The sequence below is a fragment of the Rhinoraja longicauda genome, unplaced genomic scaffold, assembly GCF_053455715.1.
Source record: "Rhinoraja longicauda isolate Sanriku21f unplaced genomic scaffold, sRhiLon1.1 Scf000879, whole genome shotgun sequence".
Classification (NCBI taxonomy): Eukaryota; Metazoa; Chordata; class Chondrichthyes; order Rajiformes; family Arhynchobatidae; genus Rhinoraja; species Rhinoraja longicauda.
The window spans coordinates 10253-25200 of record NW_027602095.1 but is presented as its reverse complement, the minus strand read 5'-3'; the positions used below and the strand labels follow the sequence as shown (position 1 = coordinate 25200).

Here is a 14948-nt window from a genome sequence, read left to right as displayed (position 1 = left end):
GGGAGCTGAATATTCAGGGGTACACAACATATAGAAAAAACAGACAGGTGGGCAGAGGGGGTGGGGTCGCTCTGTTGGTAAGGAATGATATTCACTCCCTTGCAAGGGGTGACATAGAATCAGGAGATGTAGAATCAGTATGGATAGAGTTGAGGAATTGTAAGGGTAAAAAGTCGCTAATGGGAGTCATCTACAGACCCCCAAACAGTAGCCTCGACATAGGGTGCAAGTTGAATCAGGAGCTAAAATTGGCATGTCGCAAATGTAATGCTACGGTGGTCATGGGAGATTTCAACATGCAGGTAGACTGGGAAAATCAGGTTGGTAATGGACGCCAGGAAAGAGAGTTTGTGGAGTGCCTCCGAGATGGATTCTTAGAACAGCTTGTACTGGAGCCTACCAGGGGGAAGGCAATTCTGGATTAGTGTTATGTAGTGAACCTGACCTGATAAGGGGATTTGAGGTAAAAGAGCCATTAGGAGGCAGTGACCACAATATGATAAGTTTTACTCTACAAATTGAGAGGGAGAAGGGAAAATCGGAGGTGTCAGTGTTACAGTATAGCAAAGGGGATTACAGAGGCATGAGGCAGGAGCTGGCCAAAATTGACTGGAAGGAGGCCCTAGCAGGGAAGACTGTGGAACAGCAATGGCAGGTATTCCTGGGCATAATGCAGAAGTTGCAGGATCAATTTATGCCAAAGAGAAGGAAAGATTCTAAGGGGAGTAAGAGGCACCCGTGGCTGACAAGGGAAGTCAAGGACAACATAAAAATAAAAGGGAAGAAATATAACATAGCAAAGAAGAGTGGGAAGCCAAAGGATTGGGACTCTTTTAAAGAGCAACAGAAGATAACTAAAAAGGCAATACGGGGAGAAAAGATGAGGTACGAGGGTAAACTAGCCAATAATATAAAGGAGGATAGTAAAAGCTTTTTTCGGTATATGAAGAGGAAAAAATTATCAAGGCAAATGTGGGTCCCTTGAAGACAGTAGCAGAAGAATTTATTATGGGGAACAGGGAAATGGCAGACGAGTTGAACCGGTACTTTGGATCTGTCTTCACTAAGGAGGATACAAACAATCTCCCAGATGTTCTAGTGGCCAGAGATCCTAGGGTGACAGAGGAACTGGAGGAAATCCACATTAGGCAGGAAAAAGTTTTGGGTAGACTGATGAGACTCGAGGCAGATAAATCCCCAGGGCCTGATGGTCTGCATCCCAGGGTGCTTAAGGAGGTGGCTCTAGAAATTGTGGACGTATTAGTGATTATTTTCCAATGTTCTATAGATTCCGGGTCAGTTCCTGTGGATTGTAGGGTAGCTAATGTTATCCCACTTTTCAAGAAAGGAGGGAGAGAGAAAAGGGGAAATTATAGACCAGTTAGTCTGACATCAGTGGTGGGGAAGATGCTGGAGTCAATTATAAAAGACGAAATTGCGGAGCATTTGGATCGCAGTAACAGGATCGTTCCGAGTCAGCATGGATTTACGAAGGAGAAATCGTGCTTGACTAATCTACTGGAATTTTTTGAGGATGTAACTAGGAAAATTGACAGGGGAGAGCCGGTGGATGTGGTGTACCTCGACTTTCAGAAAGCCTTCGACAAGGTCCCACATAGGAGATTGGTGGGCAAAATTAGAGCACATGGTATTGGAGGAAGGGTACTGACATGGATAGAAAGTTGGTTGACAGACAGAAAGCAAAGAGTGGGGATACATGGGTCCCTTTCAGAATGGCAGGCAGTGACTAGTGGGGTACCGCAAGGCTCGGTGTTGGGACCGCAGCTATTTACAATATACATCAATGACTTGGATGAAGGGATTAAAAGTACCATTAGCAAATTTGCCGATGATACAAAGCTAGGTGGCAGTGTGAACTGTGAGGAAGATGCTATGAGGTTGCAGGGTGATTTGGACAGGTTGTGTGAGTGGGTGGATGCATGGCAGATGCAGTTTAATGTAGATAAGTGTGAGGTTATCCACTTTGGTAGTAAGAATAGGAAGGCAGATTATTATCTGAATGGTGTCAAGTTAGGAAAAGGGGACGTACAACGAGATCTGGGTGTCTTAGTGCATCAGTCACTGAAAGGAAGCATGCAGGTACAGCAGGCGGTGAAGAAAGCCAATGGAATGTTGGCCTTCATAACAAGAGGAGTTGAGTATAGGAGCAAAGAGGTCCTTCTGCAGTTGTACAGGGCCCTAGTGAGACCGCACCTGGAGTACTGTGTGCAGTTTTGGTCTCCAAATTTGAGGAAGGATATTCTTGCTATTGAGGGCGTGCAGCGTAGGTTTACTAGGTTAATTCCCGGAATGGCGGGACTGTCATATGTTGAAAGACTGGAGCGACTAGGTTTGTATACACTGGAATTTAAAAGGATGAGAGGGGATCTTATCGAAACGTATATGGTGGGCCGAAGGGCCTGTTTCCATGCTGTACCTTTCAATCAATCAGTCTTGCTATTGAGGGAGTGCAGAGTAGGTTCACCAGGTTAATTCCCGGGATGGTGGGACTGGCATATGATGAAAGAATGGGTCGACTGGGCTTGTATTCGCTGGAATTTAGAAGGATGAGAGGAGATCTTAGAGAAACATATAAAACTCTTAAGGGGTTGGACACGTTAGAGGCAGGAAACATGTTCCCAATGTTGGGGGATTCCAGAACCAGGGGCCACAGTTTAAGAATAAGGGGTAGGCCATTTAGAACAGAGATGAGGAAAAACTTTTTAGGTCAGATAGTTGTAAATCTGTGCTGAAGATTTCCGGCATGTTCTGTCATTTATTTAGAGCAGATTTTCTGCTGCTGCACTTTAGGACTGAGATGTGTCAAATCCTTTTCACCCAGAGAGTTGTGAATGTGTGGGATTCTCTGCCACAGAAGGCAGTGGAGGCCAATTCTATGAATACATTCAAGAGAGAGCTAGATAGAGCTATTAAGGATAGCGGAGTCAGGGGGTATGGGGAGAAGGCAGGAACGGGGTACTGATTGAGAATGATCAGCCATGATCACATTGAATGGCGGTGCTGGCTCGAAGGGCCGAATGGCCTTCTCCTGCACCTATTTTCTATTGTCTATTGTCTATTGCAATTTCTCATGAAAACATCCAGTGAATCGGCCTCCACTGCCTACTGTGGCAGAGAATCCCACACATTCACAACTCTCTGGGTGAAAAGGATTTGACACATCTCAGTCCTAAAGTGCAGCAGCAGAAAATCTGCTCTAAATAAATGACAGAACATGCCGGAAATCTTCAGCAGATCAGGAAACAGACCGTATTTCAGGCCACAGAGATGGTGGTACGGTGGTGCAGCGGGTAGAGCTGCTGCCTCACAGCGCCAGAGACCCGGGTTCCATCCTGAGCTCAGGTGCTGTCTGTGTGGAGTTTGCACGGTCTCCCCGTAACCGCCTGGGTTTCCTCCGATGTTATCGAATCTGGTCAGATGAAACCACACAACTACAATCAGGTCAAACTCAAGTACAATAGGCAGAGCAAAGGGGCAGATACACAGGGCAGATACACAGGGCAGATATCCTTGAGTTTAGTTTATTGTCACGTGTACCGAGGTACAGTGAAAAGCTTTTTTGTTGCGTGCTATCCAATCCGCAGAGAGACTATCCATGATTACAATCGAGCCGTCCACAGCGGACAGGTACTGGATAAAGGGAATAACATGACTAAACTTTAGTGTAAGATAAAGTCCAGTCAAGTCCGACCTCAGTGTAGTTCCCAGCGTTGTTCAAGTCCAATAGGTGGAGCAAAGGGGAAGATACAGAGGTCAGAATCTAGTTCTCAGCATTGTAGCGCATCAGCTCCAGAGACAACGTCCAATGTCCACAATGGGGTGGGAATTTCAGTTTAAATGAAGTCAGGATAACCTTATGGAAGATAGACACAAAAAGCTGGAGTAACTCAGCAGGACAGGCAGCATCTCTGGAGAGAAGGGATGGGTGATGTTTCGGGTCGAAACCCTTCTTCAGATCTTAGACAATAGACAATAGACAATAGACAATAGGTGAAGGAGGAGGCCATTCGGCCCTTCGAGCCAGCACCACCATTCAATGTGATCATGGCTGATCATTCTCAATCAGTACCCCGTTCCTGCCTTCTCTCCATACCCCCTGACTCCACTATCCTTAAGAGCTCTATCCAGCTCTCTCTTGAATGCATTCAGAGAATTGGCCTCCACTGCCTTCTGTGGCAGAGAATTCCCCAGATTCACAACTCTCTGATTGAAAAAGTTTTTCCTCATCTCAGTTCTAAATGGCCTACCCCTTATTCTGAAACTGTGGCCCCTTGTTCTGGACTCCCCCAACATTGGGAACATGTTTCCTGCCTCTAACGTGTCCAAACCCTTAATAATCTTATAATCTTATGGAAGTGTATAAATTGAGGAGCTGAATAGAAATGTAGAATGCACAATGGTTTCCCCAGGGTAGGAGAATCAAGAACCAGAGGACATTGGTTTAAGGTGAGAAGGGAAAGGGTCACTGGGAACCTGAGGGGCAACTTATTCACACAGAGGGTGGTGGGTGTGTGGAACGAGCTGCCAGAGGAGGCAGTTGAGGCAGGGACTGTAACAATATTTCAGAGACATTTGGACAAGTAAATGGACAGGAAAGGTTTGGAGTGATAGGGCACGGTGGTGCAGCGGGTAGAGTTGCCTCACAGGCCAGAGGTCCGGGTTAGAGCCTGACTACCGGTGCTGTCTGTACGGAGTTTGCACGTTCCCTCCGTGACCTGCGTGGGCTTTCTCTGGAATCTCTGGTTTCCTCCCGCACTCCAAAGACGTGCAGGTTGTAGGCTAATTGGCTTGGTGTAATATAAAATTGTCCTTGGGATAGTGTTAGTGTGCGGGGATTGCTGGCCGGTGGGGTCTCGATGGGCCGAAGGGCCAGTTTCTGTTCTATATCTCTAAATTAAACCAAACTAAATTATAACTGCAATATGAACTTGCTGGGCTCTGACTGTCAGAGATGTTCCCTCTATTCTACCCCTCCCTCTCCCCAACACAGAAGGGGATTCCACACTTATCCAAGACACCACAATCCCATGGATGACTGTAGCCAACAGCTCTGGCAGTTGGATGTGAAACGTCCCACAAAGAGCTTGTGCAAACTGTGGTGTGAGGCGGCAGCTCCACCGCTGAGCTACTGTGCTTGTTGTGGTACCTGTCTAATTGGCAGCTCACTCTATACACCCACCACCCTCTGTATCAAAAGGTTGCCCCTCGGGTTCCTATACAATCACCCCTCCTTAAACCCCAGATCTAGATTCCCCCACTCTGGGTGTAAGATGAGCGGCCCGGTGGCGCAGCGGTGGAGTTGCTGCGGTAGAGATACTCATCTTATACCGTTACAGTGTTTTTGCGGCGCCAGAGACCCGGGTTCCATGCCGACCACGGGCGCTGTCTGTACGGAGTTTGTACGTTCTCCCCGTGACCGCGTGGATCTTCGGTTTTCTCCCACACTCCAAAGACGTGCAGGTTTGTAGGTTAATTGGCTTGGTATTAATGTTAATTGTCCCTAGTGTGTGTAGGATAGTGTTAATGTGCGGGGATCGCTGGTCGGTGCGGACACGGTGGGCCGAAGGGCCTGTTTCCGCGCTGTATCTCTAAACTAAACCTCTTCTTTTCTATGCATTCTATCTATGCATTTCTATTCGTAAGTTCAGAAGTGATAGGAGCAGAATTAGGCCATTCGGCCCATCAAGTCTACCCCGCCATTCAATCATGGCTGATCTATCTCTCCATCCTAGCCCCATTCTCCTGCCTTCTCCCCACAACGCTTGACTCCCGCACTAATCACCGTTTGCACTAATTCACTTATTGTCCAGTGTGTAATGTGCTGTGTTCACTTACACCAACAAACGGAAACATTTGGAAAATGAACATCATTTTATTTCAGTAAGAAAACCACAACCTGTAACATACTGAGGTTTGGAACAAAATGTTGGTGCCAATATTTACAGACGTCAATAGCCAGACTGACAATAAGCGGTACAATATGTACTTACAGAATCTCCTCTCATGAGTCCACATGAGATACATACAGTGCGTTTGGCGAGATCTCAACGCGTGGACCAGTGACAGAATAGTAACTTAGCGTAAACTAAACCCGACAATATCCACCTCGACCCTCCCCGTATCCGACAAACAAACACGAATAACGCACAGCTTAACATGAATGATCACAACCACGTTATGTGGCTATAAACAGGAGGCACAAGGAACTGCAGATGCTTGTGTACAAAACAAGACCGAGAGTGCTGGAGTAACTCAGCGGGTCAGGCAGCAAGCATGTCTGGACAACAGGGATAGGTGAGGGTTGGGTCTGAAGAAGTGTCCCGACCAGGAACGTCACCTCTCCCTGTTCTCCAGAGCGGCTGGTCCTGCAATGGTCAGGCAATGTTTCAGATCGCGACCCTTCTTCAGACTCAAGAAGGGTCCTGACCCATAAACCCCACCTATCCACGTTCCCCGGAGATGCTGCCTGACCCGCTGAGTTACTCCAGCACTCTGTGTCTTTTTTCTCCTGGGGATATATCCTTCTTTATTCATTGCAAGACTGCCAACCGCCCACTTGCATCTGCTCAATATCCCCAGCACATCAGAGTTGTGCCCGCTGGTCTCTCCAGCTTCCATCACAAACCAGACGTTAAACACCCGGCCCAGCGTGGAGGGGTGAGAGCCGCTGGTTCCGATGCTTCATCCTCTGGGCTGTTGGTGCCGGAGCACGAATCCTCCCAGTCTCTACTCAGTGCCGCTAGGCTTGATGCATCCACTCGATCAGAATATCGATCTCACCGATCGCTTTCACTGCGGCCGCGTTTAACTCCATCTGAAAACGCACAGAGACCACACGGTCAACACGGGACTCAAACCCCAGTCAACTCCCCGTCACTGCCCGTGAGGGGTGACACAGGGGGGGGGGGGACACATGGGGGGGGGGGGCAGCGCGGGGTACTTTGTAACTCTGTCACCGCCCTTTATGTGGCTACCCTTTGCATACCTTGAGTATCACTGTGACTCGTGACCAGAAAACATTCACTCATTGTGTAGATGTTTGGCACACACATTGTGGGCCGAAGGGCCTGTTCCTGTGCTGTACTGTTCTATGTAGGAAGGAACTGCAGACGGTGGTTTACACCGAAGACGAACACAACAAGCTGGAGTCACTCAGCGGGACGGGCAGCATCTCTGGAGAGAAGGAATGGGTGACGTTTCGGGTCGAGACCCTTCTTCAGACTGAACTCAGCATCTTGTGTCTGTCCGCACTATTCTATGTTCTATCAATTTCCTCAAAAGACTTCCAGAACTATTGTTGGAGCCGTAACACAGCGTGAAATAATAACCCCACCAATATCTCTTCCCTGGTGAGATGGGGGTGATCATTGATCGGCACGGGCTGGGTGGGCCGAAGGGCCTGTTTCTTTCCTGTATTCTAAAACTGAAAACACACCCGGGCCGCGGTGGCTCAGCGGTAGAGTTGCTGCCTTACAGCGCTTGCAGCGCCGGAGACCCGGGTTCCATCCCGACTACGAGCGCTGTTTATACCTTCTCCCCGGGACCTGCGTGGGTTTCTCCTAGATCTTCAGTTTGTAGTTCACAGGTGTGTAGGTTAATTGTCTTGGTGTGTGTGTAAACTGTCCCTCGTGTGTGGGGGATAGTTTTAGTGTGTGGGGATTGCGGACTCATTGGGCCGAAGGGCCTGTTTCCGCGCTGTTTCTCTAAAACTAAAACTAAAAAGCATGACCCGTGTTGGTTGTGTGAGTGGATGTCAGTCGGGACAACCTACCTTCTCGAAGGCGTCTTGGATCAGCTTGACCTTCTCCCTGGTTGCCTCCGCGCAGTGACACTTCAGCTCATCGTGCTGCAGGGCAAAGAAACGCGGTGAGACCCAGGGCAAACACCCACAACAACAGCCAATGGCACAACGTGGGGAACAACCGCAGCGCATCACCGAGGGGGCAGCATGGACTCGATGGGCCGAAGGGCCTGTTTCCATGCTGTATCTCTAAAGGCATCTCTGGGGCGGCACGGTGGCGCCGAGGTAGAGTTGCTGCCTCACAGCGCCAGAGACCCGGGGTTGATGCTGAATATTGTTTGTGTTGCACCTTCTCCCTGTGACCGCGTGGGTTGTCTCCGGGTGCTCCAGTTTCCTCCCACACTCCAAAGATGTAGAGGTCTGTGGGCTAATTGGCTTCAGTAAAGTTGTAAATTGTTGCTGGTGTGTGGGATAGAGCCAGTGTGTACATGGATCGCTGGTCCCACACACAATAGCACTATCCTACACACCAGCGACAATTTACAACAGGGCCGATTAACCGACAAATCCGCACGTCTTTGGGATGTGGGAGGAAACCGGAGCGCCCGGTGGAAACCCACGCGGGTCACAGGGAGAAGGTGCAAACTCCACACAGACAGCACTCGGGGTCAGGATGGAAGCCGGGTCTCTGGCGCTGTGAGGCAGCAGTTCTACCCGCTGCGCCACCGTGTCGCCGTGAATGGTCCCGGGTATTGCCGGCAACCTTGGCAGGGGGTGAATCTGTGGGACTCATCGCCACAGACGGCGGTGGAGGACAAGTCAGTGGGTAGTTTTAACCCGTTCAGTGCCAGCCGCCCGTGAGTATACTCAGGTCATGGCCAATAGTGAAACCAGACTAGTCAGTGGCCGGGTTAAAGCAGAGCTGGACTGGGTGGTAATTAGTGCGGGCATCAAAGGTTAGGGGAGAAGGCAGGAGAATGGGGTTGGGAGGGAAAGATAGATCAGCCGTGTGGAGCGGAGCACAGACTGGATGGGCCGAGTGGCCTGATTCTGTTGCTCTGGCCACTTACACATTGTCGCAGCAGGATCTTGATGCTGAGGAAGTAGTTGGCGAGGCTGCTGGTCCTTCTCTCCATCAGCGGGCTGGACGGTGTGTGGTGTCTGAACACCGTCTCCACATAGAACCGCAACATGTGGCGCAGAAAGCAGCAACTCTCCTGGGCCTGGACAGGACAACAAGCAGAGTGAGAGGCCTGGCACAGCACGGCACAGCACGGCTCGGCACAGCACAGCACAACACAACAAGCAGAGTGAGAGGCCTGGCACTCTCCCAATAGACAATAGGTGTAGGAGGAGGCCATTCGGCCCTTCGAACCAGCACCGCCATTCAATGTGATCATGGCTGATCATTCTCAATCCGTACCCCGTTCCTGCCTTCTCCCCATACCCCCTGACTCCGCTATCCTTAAGAGCTCTATCTAGCTCTCTCTTGAATGCATTCAGAGAATTGGCCTCCACTGCCTTCTGAGGCAGAGAATTCCACAGATTCACAACTCTCTGACTGAAAAGGTTTTTCCTCATCTCAGTTCTAAACGGCCTACCCCTTATTCTTAAACTGTGGCCCCTGGTTCTGGACTCCCCCAACATTGGGAACATGTTTCCTGCCTCTAACGTGTCCAACCCCTTAATAATCTTAGACGTTTCGATAAGATCTCCTCTCATCGCTCCAGTCTTTCAACATATGACAGTCCCCCCATTCCGGGAATTAACCTAGTAAACCTACGCTGCACGCCCTCAATAGCACAGCACACACTCACACACACTCACACTCACACACACACACACACACTCACACACACACACACACACTCACAATGCACCAACACGCTGCCAGTGTTCACATGCACGCTTATTACTGCCATGTGCACCGAGACCCAGGTAGCTGCGCCGATCTGGTCGCCACCATCTACCTCGTTGGACACCGGACCACACGGTGGGACTTTATTTATCCCAGGAGGGAAACTGATCTGCCAGCCGCCATCAACACAAGGTACACCAAACATGGAACTACAGTGACGTGGAAAGGATTGGGGGTGGGCAATGATTGGGGGGGGGTGGGGGGTTGGAGGGGGGGGGGGGGTTGAACAGGAGGGGGAGGGGTTGAACAGTCTGATATCCACAGGGATGAAGCATCTCGTGTGTCGTTGTGTGCTGTATCTCGGTGGGACCAGTCTGTTGCTGAAGGTGCCCCTCCGGTTGGCCAGTGTGTGTCAGGGAGGGAGGGGTGGGCTGTATTGTCCGGGACCCCCCTCAGTGTGAGGAACATCCCCTCCCCTCCCCGTAGACGCTGGGACCATCTTTGATCCATCTTTGATCCATCTTTTCTGGACTTTAACTTCCACAAACATTATTGCCGTTATCCTGTATCTGGACACTCTGCTCGGTTTGATTGTGATCGTGTATCGTCTTTCCGCTGACTGGTCAGCCGGGAACAACAGCTTTTCACTGTACCTCAATACACGTGACAACAAACTAGATTAAACTAACAGCCGGTCAATGGCGCACCTCAATGGTTTGGAAGAGGGATCTGGTGAGAAGCCGCACATCATCGGTCGCATCTTCCGCTTGCTGTGGACACATAATCGGAGCGGAGTGGTTAGTTTTGCCAGTGGACTGGTTGGCCAGTGGTGGGGGCGCCATTGGTTGTGTTCTGTACTTACGATGGCCTGCTTGATCTTCAGGAAGGCTTGTTGGATCTGGTCCAGGCTGGCGGTCACCTCGCACTGACCAAAGCGCATCCTCCTGCCCTGGGCGGTCAGCGGCTGAGAGGCCAGGACCGCCACCATGATGTAGACTACACTGAGACCATGCATGGTGGAACTGCGGGGAACCTGCAACACACACGGGACCCTCACGGTCAGTGGAGGAACTAGAGACCCCCTCCCCCGGAAAACAGCGCAACGTTAGAGTAGAGACACACCGCGGAAACAGACCCCCACCCCAGACCACAGCACCCCCCCAGACCACAGCCCCCCCCAGACCACAGCGGCCACCCATCACCCCCACACTAGCGTAGCTCAGTCTAGTGTCCAGATACAGCACAGAAACAGGCCCTTCAGCCCACCCAGTCCGCTCCGACCAGCGATCACACGCACACTCGTTCTATCCCACACACACTAGGGGCAACTTACAGAATCCAATCCCCTAAACCCCCCCCCCCCCACACCTACAACCCACCCCCACACCTACACCCCACACCCCCCACCCCTATATTCCCGTGACACAAAGAACTGCAGATGCTGCAATCCGAAGCAACAGACAAAGTGCTGGAGAAACCCAGCGGGGTCGGGCAGCGTCTGTGGAGGGAATGGAGAAGGTTCCGTCCAAAACATATCGTCTGTCCATTCCATCCACAGACGCTGCTCGATCCGCTGAGTTCCTCCAGCACTCTGCCTTTTGCTCCAGATTGCAGCATCTGCAGTTCCTCGCGTCTGCGTCAGTTGGTTTATGGGGGGTTTGTTTGTTTATTCGTGCCCCTCGTGTCAGGTGGAGAACAGGACGTGAACAGTTAGTTAGACGAAGCGATCTGAAATAGAAAACAAAAGGCAGCCGGGGCAGCGTTACTCAGCGGGTCGGGCAGCGTCTGTGGAGAGAGAAGAGGGTGAACGTTTCACTGGCTCGCTTCCTCCAGCCCCGACGTCAATGCACAGAACAACTCACCTGAGCCGGAGAGAGAGAGAGAGAGCGAGAGAGGACAGGTGCAGGGAGGCAGATGCTGGCTTGCTGTGTCTGCAGATGTGCCGAGATGTTTCCAGAGGTGCCTTAAATACAGGTGTGCAGCGGCGGACTCGTCACCCCGCCCTGCAGAGGCATCTTGCATTTCCTGCACAGTCTCGCATCATCAACCCCTCACCTGCCGCAGGTCACAGCAACAACGTCGCTCAATCTTTCTATTTCCCCCTTTAGCAAAACACATTGTTGTCTTTCCCACCGATGCCGGGGAACGGGAGACCCCGGGCCTCTCCCAACCTCCCACCCAGCTGTGCATCCATGCCCAGATGTGCATCATCAGCCCGGCTCTGGCTACCCGGACAGCAGCTGGCCGTTGCTTGACCGCACCTCTGGCCATCTGTTTCCCCTCCATTGTCCAGCTGTTCCCCTTTGTCCAGATGTTTCTCTTTATCCACCTGTTCCCCTTTGTCCAGATGTTTCTCTTTATCCAGCTGTTCCCCTTTGCCCAGATGTTTCTCTTTATCCACCTGTTCCCCTTTGTCCAGATGTTTCTCTTTATCCAGCTGTTCCCCTTTGTCCAGCTGCTTTCCTCTGTCCAGCTATTCCCCCTCAGGCCAGATGTTCCCCTTTGTCCAGCTGCCTATCTTTGGCCAGTTGTCACCCTCTGGCCAGCTGTTTTATATTGGCCAGCAGTTCTCCAGCTGTTTCCCTGTGTAACTGCACGGTTGTCATTGAGCAGGGCAGGGTGAGGCAAAGGTTTGCCAGATGTGCTCGGTCTGGGGGGTTTGGGTGGTAGGGTGAGCTTGGAGATGTGGAACATCTGCCCAGCTGTGCAGAGGGTGAGTGTCATAGAGTCACTCAGCGCGGAAACAGGCCCTTCAGCCCAACTTGCCCACGCCGACCAACATGCCACATCTACACTAGTCCCACCTGCCCACACCGACCAACATGCCCCATCTACACTAGTCCCACCTGCCCACACCGACCAACATGCCCCATCTACACTAGTCCCACCTGCCTGTGTTTGGCCCATACCCCTCTAAACCTGTTGTCAGGCAACTGAACCATCCTACCGCCAACTCGTGACCTTCCCAGTTACTTCATTGGAGACCCTCGCACTATCTATGATCAGACTTTACTGGACTTCACCTTGCACTAAACATTATTCACTTCATCCTGTATCTGTACACTGTGGTCAGCTCGACTGTAGTCATGTAGAGTCTTTCCACTGACAGGATAGAACACAACACAAAGCTTCACACTGTACCTCAGCACACAGGACAATAATAAACTCAACTACATTTAAGGTGAGCGGGGCAGTGTTTAAAGGTGATGTGTGGAGCTGATGGGCTGAATGGCCTGATTCTGCCCCTATCATTATGAACTTATGAATGTATAACGTTTTAGACAAAAGTCAATAAAAGTAGCATTAGTGGAATAGCTGACAATTGTATAACGAGCAGTTACATAACTTCAGTGAAATCCTCAGAACAGGTTCCCCAGGAACTGTCTGTAAATAACTCTCTGGCAAGCCGAGGGGAAACATCTCTTTCACTTTACAACTATTATCTAATATAGGTCACCTTCATTAGACCTAAATGAAATAAAGTGCACTTTCTCTTGAAAACATCCAGTGAATTGGCCTCCACTGCCTTCTGTGGCAGAGAATCCCACACATTCACAACTCTCTGGGTGAAAAAGTTTTCCCTCATCTCAGTCCTAAATGGCCAACCCCTTATTCTTAAACTGTGGCCCCTGGTTCTGGACCATGGCCCCTGGTTCTGGACTGTGGCCCCTGGTTCTAGTGTTTGAGGCTTTTAGATAGGCACCTGAATATGCATGGAATGGAGGCCGAGGGGATACATGTTCACAGTGGATCTAAGATAGACACAAAACGCTGGAGTAACTGAGCGGGACAGGCAGCATCTCAGTGGAGAAGGAATGGGTGACGTTTTGGGTCGAGACCCTTCTTCAGACTGGTTAGGGATAAGGGAAACGAGAGATATAGATGGTGATGTAGAGAGATAAAGAACAATGAATGAAAGATGCATAAAGTAACGATGATAAAGGAAACAGGCCGTTGTTGGCTGTTTGTTGGGTGAGAACGAGAAGCTGGTGCGACTTGGGTGGGGGAGGGAGAGAGGGAATGCCGGGGCTACCTGAAGTGAGAGAGATCAACTTTCATCCCACTGGGCTGTGACTCTGTGACGTTTCACTGAACATTGCATCAAATCGCAGGCCCTCCACACATTTTTGATTGGCTCTTGATTTTTGTCACTTGTGCTGAGAAAGAGTGTAAAACTTTGCGTGTAATCCAGTCAAGTCTTTGTAGATAAGTGCAATCACGCCTGGCACAAGTACAGCAGGTAGTGCACAGAGAGAAACACCAGCGTGCAGAACATACTGTTACAGCGTCATAGTGTTACAGTTACAGAGAAAAAGTGCAAGGGCAGCAATGAGGTAGGCTGGAAGATCGGAACTGTACCCTCGCATATGGGAGGATTGTTCATTAGTCTGATAATAGTGGGAAAGAATCTTGAGAACAGATCTAGTGTACTGGTGATCGCTGGTCAGTGCGGACTCGGTGGGCCGAAGGGCCAGTTTCCACGCTGCAGATCTAAACTACCCATAAAAATATTAAAAGAAAAAAATTGTGCAACAAATATAAGACAACACATGATTACAATGGATCCATTTACAGTGCACAGATACATGATAAGGGAGTAACGTTTAGTGCGAGGTAAAGGCAGCAAAGTGCGATCAAGGAGAGTGCCAGGGTCCCCGATGAGGTGGATAGTGGTCAGTGGTCCATTGTGGAGGGAACTGACCAGCTGTAGAGACACAGAGAGTCACAGACTCACTCATCCCCACCCCCTCATTGGCTCTCTGTTGTATAGTTTAACTCTTTAATTCCAATTCCACAATAACAGCATTTAATAGACACTTGAACAGATCTATGGGACAGGTTTAGAGGGATGTGGGCCAAAGGCGGGCAGGTGGGACTACATTAGATGGGGCATGTTGGTCAGGATGGGAGCGTTGGGCCGAATGGCCTGTTTCCGTGCTGGATTATGCAATGACTCTATGACCCCTCGGGCATAAATTCCAAGTCTGCAAAATGAAATCACTCAGCTACCAGAAATTACATAATACATAAACCATCAGGAACACAAAATGTTAGATATAAATAATTACAAAAGGAAGAATGACCGCAATAACTCAGGGCAGGAATGCAGCTGCATGGGTGGTGGCACAAATACAGGAGTCAGGAACGTTTAATTGTCATCTGTCCTGTCAACAGAACAATGACATCCCACTAAACCGCCCGTAAACACCACACTCAACTCATAGAGGCATACCTTGGAAATGTGAAAGCTGATGTGAGCCGTGTGGATGTTGGCCAGACTGGTCCACTGTGTTTTTCCATCACGGATGCTTCCTGTCCAAATACAAG

The 14948-nt window shown here is 50.1% G+C and overlaps 1 protein-coding gene across 1 annotated transcript; it reads right to left on the bottom strand.

The window, feature by feature from the left end:
• Nucleotides 1-6760: 6760 nt before the first annotated feature.
• On the bottom strand, nucleotides 6761-10635 carry LOC144591342 (interleukin-20-like). The gene is made up of 5 exons (XM_078395569.1): nucleotides 10483-10635; nucleotides 10328-10390; nucleotides 8833-8985; nucleotides 7793-7867; nucleotides 6761-6835 (listed from the first exon to the last, which is right to left on the bottom strand). The coding sequence occupies exons 1-5, from the start codon at nucleotides 10633-10635 to the stop codon at nucleotides 6761-6763; spliced, it is 519 nt and encodes a 172-aa protein (XP_078251695.1).
• Between the last annotated feature and the right edge of the window lie 4313 nt (nucleotides 10636-14948).